The sequence below is a fragment of the Mustela nivalis genome (assembly GCF_964662115.1).
Source record: "Mustela nivalis genome assembly, chromosome: 6".
Taxonomy (NCBI): Eukaryota; Metazoa; Chordata; class Mammalia; order Carnivora; family Mustelidae; genus Mustela; species Mustela nivalis.
Window position 1 is genome coordinate 34,686,175 of NC_139025.1, and position 18,264 is coordinate 34,704,438.

The 18,264-nt window shown below is 37.4% G+C and overlaps 1 protein-coding gene and 1 long non-coding RNA gene across 9 annotated transcripts; one reads left to right on the forward strand and one right to left on the reverse strand.

The window, feature by feature from the left end:
- Positions 1 to 137: 137 nt before the first annotated feature.
- Positions 138 to 17,003, reverse strand: CCDC196 (coiled-coil domain containing 196). 8 transcript variants are annotated; one of them, XM_082734185.1, is made up of 11 exons: positions 16,917 to 17,003; positions 14,741 to 14,996; positions 14,497 to 14,649; positions 13,117 to 13,213; positions 12,384 to 12,434; positions 10,642 to 10,719; positions 10,356 to 10,439; positions 9,658 to 9,717; positions 9,144 to 9,285; positions 3,059 to 3,117; positions 2,230 to 2,430 (listed from the first exon to the last, which is right to left on the reverse strand). In XM_082734185.1, the coding sequence occupies exons 2-11, from the start codon at positions 14,788 to 14,790 to the stop codon at positions 2,311 to 2,313; spliced, it is 894 nt and encodes a 297-aa protein (XP_082590311.1). In that variant the 5' UTR covers positions 14,791 to 14,996; positions 16,917 to 17,003; the 3' UTR covers positions 2,230 to 2,310. The 8 variants fall into 8 exon arrangements, with proteins under 8 accessions (XP_082590314.1, XP_082590311.1, XP_082590310.1 ...); XM_082734188.1 differs by lacking the exons at positions 2,230 to 2,430; positions 16,917 to 17,003 and adding an exon at positions 138 to 344 and having other exon boundaries at positions 14,741 to 15,077; XM_082734184.1 differs by lacking the exon at positions 16,917 to 17,003 and having other exon boundaries at positions 14,741 to 15,077.
- LOC309866431 lies at positions 6,556 to 9,123 on the forward strand. The gene is made up of 3 exons (XR_014312655.1): positions 6,556 to 6,860; positions 7,495 to 7,554; positions 8,704 to 9,123. It is a non-coding gene; the product is annotated as an uncharacterized lncRNA (long non-coding RNA).
- Positions 17,004 to 18,264: the final 1,261 nt, after the last annotated feature.

Genomic DNA, 18,264 nt, shown 5'->3' on the forward strand with positions numbered 1-18,264 from the left:
TATTGAATGTCAAACAAACAACACACATCTGATTTTAAAACATTTGAATGGTGCTCTTTTAATTTAATTTTAAAATTGGGAATCTAAGGCCCTGAAATTAAATGACTTACTTAAGTAGTTAGTGTACAGTCAGATTTTATTTATATTCTTGACTTTGGTTCTCATTGTTCTGTCTAATCCAAATGACTAGGAAAGTCCCTCAGGACTGTTGAAGTGTACAAGGACTAAATAAGTACAGAGGTGACTTTCTTGAAATAGAACGTGGATTACATACTCAGGTAGCTCAGTTAGGAGAATATGAAAACTAATCATGTCAGGGCTGCAGAACCTGTTATTCTTGTGGTCTAGAAAGGAGAGATACAAATTAGATTGAAATATGAACTGGTAGTAAGAATACCCAGGCTCGATTAACTGTGGGACTTTGGACACCCTTTCAACGTATCTGAATTCCAGTTTCCTTTTCTGTAAAATGAAAAGAAAGTCATACTTAAAGTTCCTTCTAATACCCAAATTCTGTGATTTCACGTAAACCTTTTCAAGTCCAAATTACATTTTATTTATTTATTTGTTTATTTATTTATTTATTATTATTATTTTTTATTTGACAGACAGAGATCACAAGTAGGCAGAGAGGCAGGCAGAGAGAGAGAGAGAGGAGGAAGCAGGCTCTCCGGGGAGCAGAGAGCCCCATGCGGGGCTCGATCCCAGGACCCTGGGATCATGACCTGAGCTGAAGGCAGAGGCTTTAACCACTGAGCCACCAAGGCGCCCCCCAAATTACATTTTAAACACAACTTTACAGATTTAAATTAACCTTGGGGGAAAGAAAACTTTTGATTGGTTGGCTTACTTTGCTCCTTACTAGAACGTACAAGGAATTTCTACAAACTAGGAAATGTTTTGTAACAAATCAACTTTTCCCATATTGACATGATATAGGAAATTAGTGACAACATAGAGTAAAGAAAAGATCTGAAGATCTCAGGGACTACAGTATGATTCAAACTAACATAAAACAAGGTATTAAGGGAGCCAGAGACTTTGCAATTAACTATCTGAGGACTTATGCAATATCTGAGTCTCTATCGAACCCCAGGTACTACATTAGGTGGTCAAAATGAAAAGATGAACAAGACATAGTACTGGGCCTCAAAAAATTCACAATCTGGTGAAGGAGAGAGCTCAGTAAACAAATAAGAAATTGCAATATAATTCATTAAGTGTTATGATAAAGGCAAGAGAGCCTGGAACAGTGATTCTCCAACCTGGCTGTGCATAAGAATTTCTGAAGGAACTTTTAAAAATACAGATGCTCTTCACTATCCTTAAGAGATGATTCAAATGATCTAAGGGAGGGGCCCAGTGAATTGCTATCTTCAAAAGCTCCCAGGGAGATCCTAGTATAAGAGTTGGCAAGGAGAACCACTGGGATAGGAGGAGGACTCAAACTCAGCCCTAAGGACAAATGATAATGTGCAAACACACAAAGAGAAGAATCAACTTTGTGTAGAGGCATGGAGATAACAGACCTCATGGTACATGAGGGGAGTTATAAATAGGTCTGTTGAGCTGAATATAGTATACATCAGCAAAGGGAGATACAGTGAAAGAGGAGCCTGCGGATGTAGGCAGGAGGCAGATCATTATATGGTCTGTGAAGGCGCTGGACTTTATACTAAAGTCAATGGAAAACCAGGATGGAAGAAACATGATATCATTCCTTTTTTGGAAAACACCACTTCAGGTGCCATGGAAGATGGGTTAGAGGAACTGGAAGTGGGGAAACCAATTAAAAGGCTGTGGTCATCTAAGCAGGAAAGAGGACCTGAACTAAAGCAGTGGTGGGTGGAATATAGGAAGGTAGGAGTTATTCAAGGAAAATGTAAGTAGGAGAGAGAATCATCAGGGCAGTTGGACATGGTAGGTGAGAGAGTAAGAGAAATGTATGACACATAATTTTCCTTATTTTGTACCTATTTTTACTTATATGCTTGTGATGGATCTGCCCAGAATGAAACATTTCAGAGGTGGAAAGGAACAGCATTTTATGTACTTGTTAACAATATACAGTATGGTTTGAATCTAATCATTTCAAAATTAAGAGCTATCAAAATAATCAGAGACTGTTTTACAATCCCTAAACGACTAAATTCCTGACATACTTACAGTCAAGCATCTAACCTGCATTTCCACCCAGGTTGGTGGAGACATAGTAAACAACAGTAAAGCAAAGGTTTGAGAGATTTTAATTAACACAAATGGTTGTGCCTAGACTTTATATCTGCCCAAAGCAAATGGAATGAAAGCCTTCTAATCCTTCAGAGCTTCATCTGGCAGTGACCTCAGATACAAGAGCCTCCCTCCTACATCGTCAAACTGACTTCCTCTAGTTCCTTGTTGTTCTGTGAAGGTCTTTGATCCCAGAATTCTCTACAACATAGAAGAGGAAAAAAGAACAAAAAACAAAAAACAGCTAAAACATCAAGTGGCCTGGCATTCACTATGCAAATCTCCTAAAAATACTAAATTAGAATGTGCTTTAAAAAATAAATTCCAGAGGTGCCTGGATGGCTCAGTTGGTTAAGCATCTGCCTTTAGCTCAGGTCATGATCCCAGGATCCTGGGATGAAGTCCTGAATTGGCCTCCTTGCTCAGTAGGAAGCCTGCTTCTCTCCCCGCCTCCCACCCACTGCTCATGTTCGTTCTCTCTCTCTCTCTCTCTCTCTCTCCCTCCTTCTCAAATAAATAAATAAAATCTTTAAATAAAATAAAATAAAATAAATTCCAGGGCCACCTGGGTGGCTCAGTTGGCTGAGCAGCTGATTTGATTTTGGATCAAGTCATGATATCAAGTCATGGGATCCAGTCCCATGTAGGGTTCCACACTCAGTGAGGAGTCTGTTTGGCTTTCTCTCTCTCCCTGTCCTTCTGGCCCTCCCCCCTCTCTTTCTCTGAAATAAATGAAAACATCTTTAAATAAATAAATAAATTCCAAAAATCTATACCCACTATCTATGCAAGCCTTTAAAATAATTTTGAAAATGAAAGTAATTCTTACCACATTAGATTCATTTTTGCTGGTACTTGTTCTGCCCATAGTTGTAGTGCTTATAGTATCTGGTGGGAAACATTAGGAAAATGAGAGCTTTCTTTGAGAAAAAACAAAATGAAACAAAACCCGGTTTATTTTGAGTTGCAAGGCTACTAACATTCATCACACATTACATACAATATCATTGCATTACTATAGGAATGGCTCTGGCATTAGCATTAATGTGGATTTTCTAAATATTGTTTTAGAATATAACTTCAAACATTATTTTTAAAGTTGGAATGGCAAACCTATTTCAGCTAAGGGCTCATGTCTCTCAGGCAGAAGAAAATCATTTGAGGACTGTATGCAAGTAGAAACAATTTTGTTTGAGAACCTACAAAACTGTACTTTTAATACAACTTTTAAATGAAAAAAAGGGATGATAAATCATATTCATATATCCACACCCTCAGATAACCCAGACACATTTTCCATAAAAATGGCTCCCTGTAGATAGTGGAGAATAACAACAACAAAAAAAGATAAAGGTGGGCATGGGGACAAAAAAGAGAAGGCAGGGAGAATGACAGGCATAGGCTGAGTAGAGAAAAAGGAGGGAGCCAATAAAAAGAGGAAAAACGAAGAATTGGAGGATGTTAAACGGGCTCTGTAGTGAGTCTGTCCTAAGTTAGGACTGCCAGGATACCAGTTAAGTTTGGGTTTCAATAAAAAAACAAATAATTTCAACAAAAATCATGAAATGTTTGGGAAATACTTAGACTAAAAAGATAACTATCTGCAATTCAAATTGAACTGAACATCCTCTTTCTGTTTGCTATATATGGCAACCCTATCCTAATAATCCTGTTGAACTTCCTGTGTGTAATATAAAAAAGTTTGGAAGTTATTGTCCCTCATTGAAATAATCATAATATTAATAAAGGTACAATTTATTTTTTTCAGCCCTCAAAATTTATATTTAGGAAAGAAGAATTTTATTCTCCTCCTGGACTTCTGTGGGGTTTTATTTATTTTTTTAAAGGTTTTATTTATTTATTTGGCTCAGACAGGGAGAGAGAGTGAGAGAGAGCACAAGCAGGAGGAGCTGCAGGCAGAGAGAGAAGCAGGCTCCTCACTGAGCAAGGTGCCTGATATGGAACTGGATCCCAGGACCCTGGGGTTATAACCTGAGCCGAAGGCAGATGCTTAATCAACTGAGCCACCCAGGTGTCCCTCGGTGGGGTTTTATAGGACTAAAAACCAAAACCAAAACAAAAACAATTTAGTTTAGAAATTAACTTCATAATCTACTATTAGTTACTAAAGTAACTACTACATAGTACTACTATAACATAAACCTAACTTTGACATTCAAAAGGTTCAAGTTGTTTCAAAGCTTTAAAAAGCCTGTATTTGAGAATGTTACTATTTATCAAGAACCCAGATTCAAGCTAACTGTGGGTTTCCACCCCTGCCTTTCAGCCTTTTAACTTAACACTATTATTTTCCTTTCAGCAGCACATACTGGAGTATATTTCAGCCATCAGGAAGAGTCATACTAAAGTGAAGTAAAGGTTAAAGCCAGGAAGAATGACTTACTTTGGGAATGGAGGGAGTTAGAGAATAAATAAGGTCTCAAGAGTATTCATTTCCCACCTCAGTGGGATTTCATCTGAATTTATAAGTGTAGCAAAATATTCACATCCAACCTTCAGCTTCTTCTCAAAAGAGCTCAAGAAAATGCCAAGAGTACGAGTTTGGTAGGGGGAGGGGGGAGGAGAAAAAAGAAGTGTCAGAATCAAATGTCTTATCGTCAGTTACATTATTACCGAAGATAAATTTCTTCTTTAAACTACCAGCAGGCATGAGGGAAATTCAGCTAAATTTAAAGATTACTTCTTGCCTGTGCTACGATAGGTGGATGCCAAAAGCCACGAACTGTTCTCTTGACTCTACAGAAGCCAGGGAAAGGCTGTTACACAGCTTGGGTCAAATTGTAATTTTACACTGCTGGGAAAATAAATCCCTTCAAATGTGACTCGTCCCCAGAAGGCACTCACTTGGTATAAAATGTTCTTCTCTTCTACAAGCCTAGGTGAGGCAGTATGCCAAATAGATTGCACTGGAAATGGTAATGCTATAACCAGGGCCTCAAGAGAATTTGCAAGTAGGGATTGTTTAAAGTGTATCAAAGTAATAGTAACACAGAATTCTGTTTTGCCTATCAAACAGCTCACACCACTGCAACACAGCCAACCAGCACACAAGACAGCTGATGCGGAAGGAAGAATTCTTGTCCAAGAGCAGTGAGAGAAACTTTTCCTTTACTTGGAAAGGTCCAGAACAGAAGGGCCTGTACCCGGATTTGCTGGGAGGTATGTACCAAACGACATTTATCCTTTAAGACAGGTTTGTGAAATTCAATTCTGTTGAGACTAGAGGAAAATGAACCATATGTAGGAACATTATTATGTATTTAAACTTTAAAAAATCACCACCTTGTGTAATTGCTCAACTCATTTTATAATTCAGTGTCCCGATTACCTGATTTATCTGTGGTTGAAAGAAATAGTATTAGACAGAGATTGTGAAGGAAGCAGACAGTGAATGTTTTTGGAAATGAGGAAACCATAGTTCAAGAAGCAGAGTAACAGGAAGGATTGTAGGGCAGAATACTGAGTTTAGTAAGGTCTAACCAAGGCTGCCAGTAATACACCTCAGAGCAACAGAGCATGGCAGAAAACATTAATAATTTCTTTTTCATTTGATATATAAATGTAGCACATTTTGTCCTGCGGGAACAGAAGATCAGTCTCTCCCACAGTGTATCAGGGTTCCTAAATCACTATTTGTGGACTAGAAGCCTAGATGTGATTGGTGCCACCTAATGGGATAAATGCAGAATTACAAACTGTCAACCCATGTTGAACTGTTTTATTACTGACCAAATTACCCATAGGGAGTATGAGTCTTCATTGGGAGGATAATACATTAAACAGTGATAAGTTTGGATTTAAATCATAGCCGTTAGAGGTGGAAAAGTCACGAGACATCCCATACTTTAACTAGGAGATGAGCTTGGATACAGAATCAGAAGCCTGCCGGCTCTAGTTTCTTGTTTTATGAGACCTACCCCATAGAGTCATCATTAGTGAACACAGTGAACATTACACAAAACCACATGCTTTCAACATGCTCTATAATATGTTTTGATTATTTTAGACAAAGAAAAAAACTGAAACTAAATGACTTCCCCGGGTTATTTAAATATTCAGCTTCAAAAATAAGACCTGCAACTCATATATCTGACTCTAGATCAAGTGTTTTTTCCATTAAAATACTGTTTCCAAAAATTTGATGTCAAGATGATTTTTTTCTTTGAATGGCAACTGAGATAAATTTAGAAGGTGATAGAACACAGCATTAAACACTCTGTAAATCACAGTGAGAAAATTACTCCCTTTTCAACTCTTTAAATTTGATGGCCTAAAGGAGAAAGTTTCAGTTTGTTGCTGGTTTTCTTTAAAACTCTCTACATCTTGCTATTCTCACTTCCTAATAAAGATAAAACAGACCTCAGGCTTTAGCGTCTGGTTGGAACATTAAAATTTTGTTTTTCTGTATCTTTACTAAGTTTACTTTCAGTTTTGGAAAGCTTTATCAGTTTTTCATTGAAAATAGTAATATTAATTTTATGTTCCAGGAATGCATTTAAGAAATTAAAGAAGTCAGTCTAAACAGAATATATTGAAAACAACAAACCAAGTGACACAGAAGTTGGGAAACATGAGCACAATTAAATCGCCTCCGTATCATATCACTGCTGGTAATGATGTCTTAACACAATTAGTTTAAAAATCCCTCTATGAAAAAAACTAATGCTTTTGTTTTCTTTTCAAGTCAAATAAATAGGTCAGCATAACCAAAATCTAAGACTCAGATTTCAGATCCATTGAGGCTCAAATAAACCCAAAGATTTTGTATATGTGTGTGCTAGAAAATGAAACTGGCCTATAATCTGTGTTCAGTAAAGGCACAATCAATAAAGCACAGGAACAATGGGTAACACATGCTTGTGGCTACTTTCATTGGTGGTAACTGGAATTTTAGTGCCCTATCTCTTAATTCTCCAGAAGCACAAGAGGAGAGAAGAGAAAAGAGAGGAGTGATCTGTGGGCTGTCCTAGTCCAAATTTCAAAGATCCAATGTTCTGCAAACAAGGGAAAAATAGAAATCTTCTAAGGTGATTGAATCAAATAGAACCCTTCACTACTTATTAATCTTGGCTCTATTTGAATCTGGAGCTAAAAGATTTTTAACTCCTTACTCTAAGATCCCTCGGAATGACCTTCAGCTCATTTTAAACAAAGTAAAACAAGGATCTGTCATGCTTGTACCCTCTTCTCCTCTAGCTTTTTAATTTATACCTGAATAACTTACTGCTTCTGATTGCATTCTAGGTTCTTATTTGAGAAGAAAACCTCAAGCTTCTGACTGTCCAATTCTTATCAAAACAACAGGTAAAAGAAAAAAATTTAAATATAATATAAGCGCCTGACTGGCTCAATCCATAAAGCCTGTGACTCTTGGGGTAGTGAGTTCGAGCCCATACTGAGTGTAGAGATTACTTGAAAATAAAATCTTTTTAAAAAAAGAAGAAAAAATATAAGTAGAACACTGGCTAAAGGATGAGTAGTCGATCCAACCTAGATTTTGTAAATTTTATATATGAGTCAAGTCAGACTGACAGTACTATGTACCTGGACCAAATCATCTTGAACTGACCCACTGCTTTTTAAAATTTTCAAATTAATATTTTTATTAGATTGTGCCAACAAAAAGATAAGAAACAGCCTAGAAAATTTAGATTCTGAATTCATTTTAGAAATATTATTGAGAACATTAGCTACTATAACACATACAGAATGTCTTGTCTCCATGGAGAAGAAATTTCTCTCTGGTCTCAAAACTAGTAAAATCTATATTTCTTGAGCAATTGGTTTATTATTATTTTGTGGACACTGTGAATCCATGTTTCTTTTTCTGGGAAATCCAGAATCAAGTTTGAAGCCCGCTTCTAGTAACTATATAGTACTTTCATTATACATATTCATGTATTTACTTGGGCTCAACTTATTTTCCTTTTTTCTTGATTTACTCATCTATTTATTTAAATCGTATGTGCTGTGTGTGATTTTATCAGCTGTTCAAGCCCTCCATGGTATAAGATTGAGTAAAAATTAGAAATATAGAGGGGCACCTGGGTGGCTCAGGTGGTTGTGTCTGCCCGTGGCTCAGGTCATGATTCCCCGGTCCTAGGATGGAGACCTCCATCATGCTCCCTGGTCAGTGGGGAGACTGTTTCTCCCCATTCCCCACCCCTCCCTTCAACTCCTGCTTTCTCAAGCTCTCACTCTCTTTCTCAAATCAATACATTTTTAAAAAGAAATGCAAGATATACATACTTACACTGTTACTGATAAAATATTGTTATCCCCTAACGATGATTTCTCATTGCATGTGTTTTCTTTAAATACAGAGTTCAGATTCATAGATCTCTGAAAATTTAAGAAGTCTTTCTTCTGCCCCCTCAGAAGCCGTTCCTTTATTTTTTTTTTTTTATAGTAAACTATACAATTTCCTCTAATGATGCCATAAATTCTTTGCAGGGAAACACTGATAATCTCAGAAGAATATTTGGATTAGTGAAACTCACAACCACTGTCGGAAGTCTATCTCTTTGGCTTTCTGTTCTGAAGAAGCAGAGTCTACTCCAACAAGATTCATGAGACCAAACTACAGTAATTCCTAAGAAAAGGGTGTAAGTGGGGAGGAAACTAATATATTTTCAGGTACCAACTTTGTACTAACTACGTATACTAAGTACATAATATGTAACTTAGTCTTTACAAAAGAAAATTTCATTTCCTCCAGAGGAATCCTTTCTTTACCAGAGCTTCTGAGTAATAATGATAGTGATAAAATTTATTAGATCACTACTAACATTTAACTTATGGGGTGCCAGGCATTGTGCTGTTCACTTCATAAGTAATAGAATGTTCACTGTAAAATAAAGGCTCAAACTGTGTGCCTATGATACTCCACCTACCTCGGGACCCAGGAAGATTAAAATATGCTTGCTTTGGTTCCAAATACTGCTGTAAGTATAGGGATAATTTCAAGTCATTGGCCTTCTGGTAGTTCTTCAAGGCTTCAATTCTCAGCTCAATCACTTTGCCATTGAAGTCATTCTACAAGGCAACATTTTCAAAACTACTCATATAATACTGGCCTCTCTAAAGCACCTGTAACCTGACCCTTTTTACTCAGAAGTTTAAAATCATCCCATCATGTTCAATCTTTAAAGCTGGGCAGAAAGTATTTGTGATTTCCCCCCATTTCAAATAGAACAAAATCAAGACTATATGGGGAAAATGTATTTAAGTTATTCAAGGTGAAGCTGGAGACAGGTTTCTGCAGTTACCTCCCCATGAAATGTTTTCTTTAAGCAGGATAATTGGTCATCTGGATGAGAGACTTGGGGTGAATATTATGAAACTAAAAGACCTTATATTGTCTGAATGAAATTGTATCCCATGTCAAACCTAGGAAGATCTTCGCACCTGAAGGATGTTGGCTTGTTCCTGATACCTGACCCATTCCATTTTCCTCTGTTGCTTTTCCTGGTGGAAGAAAGAGCCTCTGGGTGACAAAGTAAATTGAGATCAGAAATCATTGTTCTCAATATGCTGCAAAGACGTTATAGCAAAGTACAATATCATTAAATTCACTAATAAATTGGCTTCAACTTTTTGGTCCTTTTAGTAGGGCCCTACCTGTATAATCCGTGCTCTAAAAGCTAAAAGCTAAATGAATAGAATACTTATTTATGGATCAGTGTGTTGTGGGAAGATTAAATACAAGCATAATATTTCTAAATAAATGTTCAAAAACAAATCAGCTATTACTTTGAGATTACATAGTTATTGTGGAGTTGTCATTGTTCATATAGTTTCTCCTACTTTGCCTTCACTAACATAATTTCCCAGAAACTTGCAGTGTGACTCTGACTCAAATATAATATCCCAAGGGAATCAGATCTCCTATAAAATTTTTATCAGTTCAAAAGCACCTGCTTCTTCCTCTCCCACTTCCCCTGCCTGTGTTCCCACTCTTGCTGGCTCACTATCAAATAAATAAGTAAATAAAATACTTTTTTTTTTTTAAAGAAGCACATTGCAGTTTAGACAGATTACTGCTACATTAAAAATTTTAATCCATCAGTTCTAAAAGCTACTACCATTCAGAAAGGTCACATTACCTTCCTTTTCTCCTTCACTTTCTCTGCACATGATGTCTCCAGTTCATTTTTGGTCTTCCTAGATGATGAAGGGGTTTTAGGAACCTGGGATAGAAGAAAAGAGCTAAAGGAATAGAAGTTCCCAGAAGAGAAATGCAATGTCTTAGCAGACAGTAAATCCAACCTAACCTAAAGACCCAAATCCTCACTATCTGCCTACCCAAATTAGCCTTCATTGTCAACAGGCTGTTTCCAGCAATGTGGAATCTACAACCTTGAAATTCTAAGTATTATATTGTCCACTTGCCTTCCCATCGTGCAAGTCTGCTTTGTTTTTTATCTGCGGTGCTTTTTGTTGACCAACGAGTTCTTCTGTGTCGAATGTCTGTAGAGACACATTATGGCAAAGCTTTAAATTAGTGGGAATTAGTGAGGGAAGAGGAAAACCATCACAAGTTAAGGATTTAGTTTCTGTTAAGTTGTCATTGTTCATATAGTTTCTCCTACTTGTGGATTTAGTTTCTGTCAGTCAGCAACCTGTCAGGGTTCGACATGAAAAATGGACTATGAAATGGGGTTCAGAATGGAATAAGACCTTCCATTTGGTCTCGAGTATACCTTATAATAATAAGACCTATTAACTGTACCCTTGTTATATGTCATCACTACTGTAAGCTACTTACACATTACTTATTTACAACACTCCATTATAAACTTTCTCATTTAATCCTCATAAGACGATTTTTATTTCCATTTTATAAATGAGAAAAGAGATTCGGAGAGGCTAAGTCATTTGTTTAGAGGAGTACAGAGCTGGAATTTGAACCAGATCTTGCGGACTCCAAAGCCTATATTCTTAACCACTGGCCTCTCTCTCCATTTCTCGTTATCTAAAATTATGAGTAGGGAACATCAATCACAAGCTAATGTGTGTGGACATCACTTATAAAAAATCTTTGGGGAACTTTGGAGAAGCTGGATTTTGGGAGAGGAATTGTGCTGGCACATTTCCTATCACAAGGACTCAAATCAAGAACCAAAACTGATAATTCATAGAACTGATTTGTAGCTGCCTCTGAGAAGTAGGAGCAGATCTCAGGTCAGGATGCAAAGCTGGATGGTATCCTGATTATTTGTGGTAAGGTCAGATGAAAAAAACAGAGATCGCATCACATGCTGTTTATATCACAAGACACAATCTATTTTTCTAGTTTTATAGTCTATGAAAAAGCACACGGATCTCAAGGAGTTAGTCCACAAAGGGATTTCCACCCCCATATGGTTTCCCAGCAAAAGGCTCTACTATTGTATTTTAAACAGTGAAGTGATTGTTGCAAAATCATAGGAGAATTAGAATTGTATATTCATACATTCATTCATTCATTCAACTTACATTTATTGATTGTCTACTATATTCCAAGCATTGTGCTACATACTAGGGATTCAGAGATGAACAAAGAAATCAAGAAACTGGAGGAGGTTGTAGTCCAGAGAGGGCCAGGGAGACAAGAAACAAGTAAAATAACAATTATAAAAATAAAAATAATGAGCTTAATTATAAAGAGTGCTGTGGAGGACATAAACAGAATTCTATAATAGAAAGTAGGGGAGGGGTGCCCTGTTTTACATGGACTAAACAAGGAGGGCTTCCCTGAGGAGGTGATATTTAAGGAGACCTGAAGGATGAGAGTGAGCCAACCAAAAGAAAATAGTATTACAGGCAGAGTAAAAGCTTTGAGATAAAAAAAGGTCTTGGCATGTTTGAGAATCCACAAGGAGGCCAGTGTGGTGGTTGCACAGAAAGTAGGGGGAGGACTTCTTTGAGAGGATAGAGGTAGGCAACAGCCATATTTTGCCACAATGAGTAGATTTAAATGGTTTCCCTAAGGAAAGTGAAATGACTTGTTTCAAAATATCACTTTGGCAAAGGATGGATTGGAATGAGGTATGGGTGGAAGCAGGGACATGACAAAATGAGAATGGGGACATGAGGAAAGGGAAGTTCTTTGGTTGTAAGACAACACTATCAAGAGATCCTTAGAGGCACACCTTGTTCCATAGCATCTCCATTTCCTTCCGAAGCATCTTGTTTTTCCTTTCCTGTTGGGGGGGACGACAAACCAAACAAACAGAAATGTGTTTGTCCAGTCACTAAAGTGAAGTTGGAAGAAATTATTAATGAGGGGAAAGGGATGGGGATGCAGGGATATAGCAAACCATGGAGGAAGGCAATAAATAGGTCTAGCCCCAAATCCAGGAATGTGAGAAGTGAGTTTGATGAGATGACAGTACAAAAATGATAACAATTTTGAATAATAACTATAATTATGGTATTTGTAATATATTACCAACATAAATGAGTTCCTCATACAACACTTAAGATGTTCTGATCATATGGCAATTTTTCTGGCACATAGACCACTAATTTCTAATTTTTAAGATCATTTACTTTGTTGGTTTTTAAAAAATCTTATGAGTCTCCCAGAGCAAACTATTTCTTTTATTTTACTTTGGTATTTTCTATTCTTTATGAAATATGAAGGGTTAATATGCTTGTATTACTAACCTTTAGATGAAAAGTTTTTAAAAGTCGAAGAAACAACATTTTTGCTAGTTAGTCCTGAGTCTGCCCAACATTTCATCTGACTCCTTTTTAGGTCGAGGAGCTATGAGTATCAGAGCTAGAGATGAGCTCTCTCTCTTTCCTTCCACATCTGATGATAGCAAATGAATGGAGCTTTGTACAGGAGACCATTTCTTAGAATGCCTACCAACCTCTTACCAGATTCTGCTTCATCTCCTCTGCTTCCTTAATGAGCTCCATGACTGAGGATTCCTCACTCCCCTTCCCTGCCATGATCTGCCTCATAATCTGCAGACTTGAAAGAAGAGAAAGACATCACAAAACATAATACTTCCTAAAGAGTAATATTAATATTCTGGTAAGCAGTCAGAAAATAGACTACCATGGGAATGAGATGGGTACTAAAATCACAGGAGTTAATGGAATTCCTTCTGGACGTAGAAGGTCTCTATAGGATGATCTCATCCCCCACCAACATTTGCCTCAGCTCTGTGCTTTATAATGAGTTCTGTGTTCAGTAATGCTCAAAACTTAGGTCTCCAGCTGCCAGTGAGTCTCTTCCTCATCCCTTCAGAAAAATGTTTTTGTAAATGGCTTTTGAAGTAGAAAGGATGATTTTGCCCCTGTGAAGAATGAGGTCAAAGAATCTGTTGTCTTCAGCCTAAATTCCAGAATTATGCCTTACCCCATCTCTGTTTGTATTTCTCATATAAAGACATTTGAATTAGTTGGGGAAACCCCTTATATCCTTATGGTAACTCCCAACATACAGTCCAAGCCATCAAGAAATTTCTAACAAAATCTAAATCAATTCCAAGTAAGTCAAAGACTCTCTATTCTTTAAAGGAGTTAAATTTATATTTACGTTCATTATACTTTTTCCTCCTTAATTATAAGCAGAGATGTGAACCTTTGTGTTCTCTAGCCCTAAGAGAAGTTTGTTTCTGCACTGCAAGCAGCTGGTGCTTGACCACAATGTTCTGTCTGGCCTTTGTTCTCCAAAAGTCTGAGCTCCCTGGGATGCCTACACTACAGGTAGAGAATGAAGGTAGACCCATTAAGGTTAGATTATCTGAGACTAGAAAGGAGACAGAGTTGGTGGGTTCCAAGAACAGTGAGTGCTCAGATAAGAGTTGCGATTTCATCTACCTAGTATATTTAGAGAAGCCAGACTCTAAATCCAGAGGACTCCCAGGCCCAGAAGATTTCTCCATTTTACTCCTTGACAAGGGAAGAACAGAGACATCTATCCTAAAGTGACCCCACACCCATGAATAAGGAGCTATCAGTGTAACCAAGACAGACTGAAATACTAAAGGCTCTTCTCTGTTTCTTGGATGGGCATCCTAGGGAAGAAGAGTAATAACTGTAACCTCTTGAGATGAGGATTGAATCATATTTAATTTTACTAACAGAAAACAAAGGATTACTTGCCACTGATTTTGTGGTTATAAATTCTTTATTTACATAGCTAAATATCTAAATCTTTTTTAAAATGTAAATAATCATTGTTAATCCTCTGGATTAAAGTCCTCCAGCCTTTTTTCCTCTAAGAAACCCTGAGTAGAAGACCTTTACCTTCTTTGTTTTTCCTCCAAGTTAGACATCAACTTCTGGCATAAGAGATTGTTCTTATCTTCAAGAGGTTTTAGCATCTCTAGCAGTTCCTGCTTCCTTAGCTTTAGGTCCTCATTCAGTTCCTTCAAGTAGTTCTCATCTATTTTGGAACATCTGTGGGAAGAATAATATCTGCCTTTAGCCCAAGTTAGTAACAGAGACCCTCTGGATAGTTACCACTTGGCATCTTCTGTCCATGACTCACCTTGGTTTTGAAGGCAAGTAAGATCCTGAAGGGTTTGAACCACTTGTCATTTTGAAGGGAAACTTCTACTCTAAGAATAGAGAGGTCTTCTTGGAAACATGTGCCTTATTGTTCCATTCAGTTAAGTCATCATCTTTCTGCTGCTGTTCTTGAATCTCCTGTTGCATTGGACTGATTTTAGTTACAGCTTGAGTCACAATGGCACTAAGACCACAGAATCACCAGGACTTTTAAGTGTCTCCAACATCACTGACAGCTTGTTGAATGAAAATACCATTAGATACATCTGACCAATTCTTGCCTTAGCTTTAACCAATGCCCAGTATTTTATTCTGAAGTCTCTGAAGGGGATAGAATCAGAACATATCTATATTATGGAATTCCTAGAAATTTGGCCAGTCAAAATTAACTCATGAACACCATCTTCCACGGCAGTTAACCTGCATGAAATGTCTACTACCAGTAGGTCACAGTACCAGATTCTGAGAGTAAGAAAAAGATAAATACAAAGCATCAACCTTCTGAGGGTCTTAGAAGAAGGAGAGAAAGTCTCTAAGAGACATTTTTGAAAAATAGAGGCCAAACAGACTAATTTAAGGTATGGGTATAAAGTTGAGTAATATATGAGTCTTGCCATTATATTCTTATCTTTAAAACGATGTATTGGGCGCCTGGGTGGCTCAGTGGGTTAAGCCGCTGCCTTCGGCTCGGGTCATGATCTCAGGGTCCTGGGATCGAGGCCCGCATCGGGCTCTCTGCTCAGCGGGGAGCCTGCTTCCCTCCCTCTCTCTCTGCCTGCCTCTCTGTCTACTTGTGATCTCTCTCTGTCAAATAAATAAATAAAATCTTTAAAAAAAAAAACAACTTGATGTATTACAATGACAAGGAAGAATAATATTGAACACATAGCAAGAGGATATAATCTGCGAAAAATCCATACTGCCAAGTATGTCCTTCCACCGCTATAGTTTTTCCTGAGAGTCTGTGATTCTACACTTACCTTCAGATTCTGATTCTGCCCCCATTTTTCTCTCTTTGCCAGAACTACATTTCTCCTAGACCCTAAGACCTTCTGTCTTTATCTATGTAATTTAGTGAGCAGAAAATAACTCAGAGTCACATATTTGTTTCTTCATGGCCTTTAAAAACAGGTGTAGGGCAATATTTTCTGTGAAGTTCTCATATGAATCAAGTCATGTCAATTTCAAGTATTAACTGAGCATTTCTGGGCATCTTCTAGAAACATCCTCCAAAGAAACCTAACCTCGTCATGTTTTGGGAAACCTTAAAGGCTGACTATTGTAGTGGAAATAACACAAGATTTATTTTGTCAGATCTTGGTTTGAATCTTGGCTTCCATGTGAGAAGGGAGCTGACTGTGAACAAGTTACCAAATTCTTTGAGTCTTAAGTGCCACTTTTGCAAAAATTAGAATGGTAAATAAAAAGATCTGAATGAGAAGTAAATGTAATATTATTGAAGATCCTGTCTCATGTCAGGTGTTCACTTTTTAGTGTGATTTTGTTGGTTTGGTTTTGGGGATTGTATAATGCACTAAGTAATACAAAATATAAAAGAGCTGATTTATATAAGGCTAATGAAGCTTAAACTTCAGAGCCCTTCATCTTTATAGGCCTCTCTCAAAGGCCTATAAAATACCTTATTTTATATCCATAATTTTGTATTTTTATTTAGAAAGACAGAATTCCCCAAATTATACACTCCTCATGGTCCCCCCAAAAACTGGATCTGCCCCTGGTTGGATCTGATAACACATTTCCCATAAGTATCTCCTATAAGAAAATTTCTCTTTAGTCAGTCTCAACAAATACTTTTTCTAAGGCAAATATGTGTCACTTGTAAGTTATGTATGTAACATGACATTAAATTAGAAAAGTCATGTCAGCTAAAGCACAGTGTAATTAACACTGATTGTCCTAGGGGTTCCTATGAAGTTTGGATTGAACAAGGGTGAGCAAACTCCACAGTTAGAAGAAGGAACTAAGTAGACTAATTATTATTAGTTTTTTAGACTGTAGAAATGGGTGGTAGCAAATAGTAGAGAACAAAAATGGCAGTGATACTAAAGCATGGCCTCTTTAAATTTGTCTTGAAATTTGGTTGGCAGAATGATGTTAGAATTTTAAAACAGTGAATGCACAGCATCCTAACTCACCTTCCTTTGTGTCCTTGCTTGCAAATGATCATACAGGGAAGAACATTTGCTATTCTGATGTGCTCTTCTCTGTAGCCAATCAGCACCCTTCATTCCCCAACATTCCAATGCCTGTTTCTTCAACTTGGATATGATTTTCAAGAAGACCATTTGTCTTGTAACAATGTATATAGGCTTTATAATAAAGAACTTAAAAGCAAAAACTAGTATTAAATAGGGATAATTGATAGACTACATTATCTCTGGGACACAGGTAGGGAGGGTGAAGGTATAGGTGACCATTAGAAGTAGAAAGGAGGGGGTCACCTGGGTGACTCAGTCGGTCAAATGTCTACCTTAAGCTCAGGTCATGATCCCAGGGTCCTGGGATTGAGCTCCACATCGGGTCTGCCACTCTGCCTATTTGTGCACACAATCTCTCTGTCAAATAAATAAATAAAATCTTTATTTAAAAAAAAAAAAAGTGGAAAGGAGGGAAGTTAAACACTGATTTTTCCTGCAGTAGAAAGTTAGGTCATATGTTGATTTCAGGAGGCAGGGTGGAAAACTTGAGAAGAGCAATGACTTGAGGTTTGGAACAGCACCTGAGCAGTGAAAAAGGAAGCCAACCAGGCAAGAGTAAAAGGCTCGCCAAGTAGTGCTAAAGGTCAAGGTGAGTTTGGGAGTTGCAGATTTGTCATGGCATGAATCAGCAATTATACAATTTCTCCAGCAGTACTTGGCAAGCCAGAAGCAATAGTAGGGAGAACAGATGGTTGTTTGACTCTGAGCTGTGACTTGGCAGAATGGATAAGCAGAAGTTCAAGGAGTAAGGGGGCTGAGCATGCTGGTAAGAGGATCCGTCAAGGAGAGGGTAGATCATTGTGTTCCAGCTCTTCAGGGAGGAAAATGAAGAGCTGGTGGCTAAGAGGGGAAACCAGGAAGGGGTTGAATTTAAGGAGTCTAAGGTATAAGAACAGGAGGTTATGGTCAGTGAACATACTTCTTATGAAATAACTTGTGGAAACTCACCAATGTTTAGATAAATTGTAGTAGCAAAACATAAATTTTTTTCTGAAGTAAACATTGTTTCTTTGTCACTGCATAATATCCACTGAAGTTCATATGGTACCTCAAAATAGCCCTTATAACAAGCTATTCACAATGACCTCATCCAACATTGTAGCATTTGATTTTAGTATCTGTTAAGAAAAAGTGAGATTACTCTATAATTAGAGAACTCGGAGCAGTAACATTTTAGTTTTGTTTTACCAGTAAAAAATAAGATTAATCTAATTAAGCCAGGTCTCCAAGAGTGGAGGCAATTATTTTCATATTAAGAGAAAAAGGGGGAGGGAGAGAAAGAAGC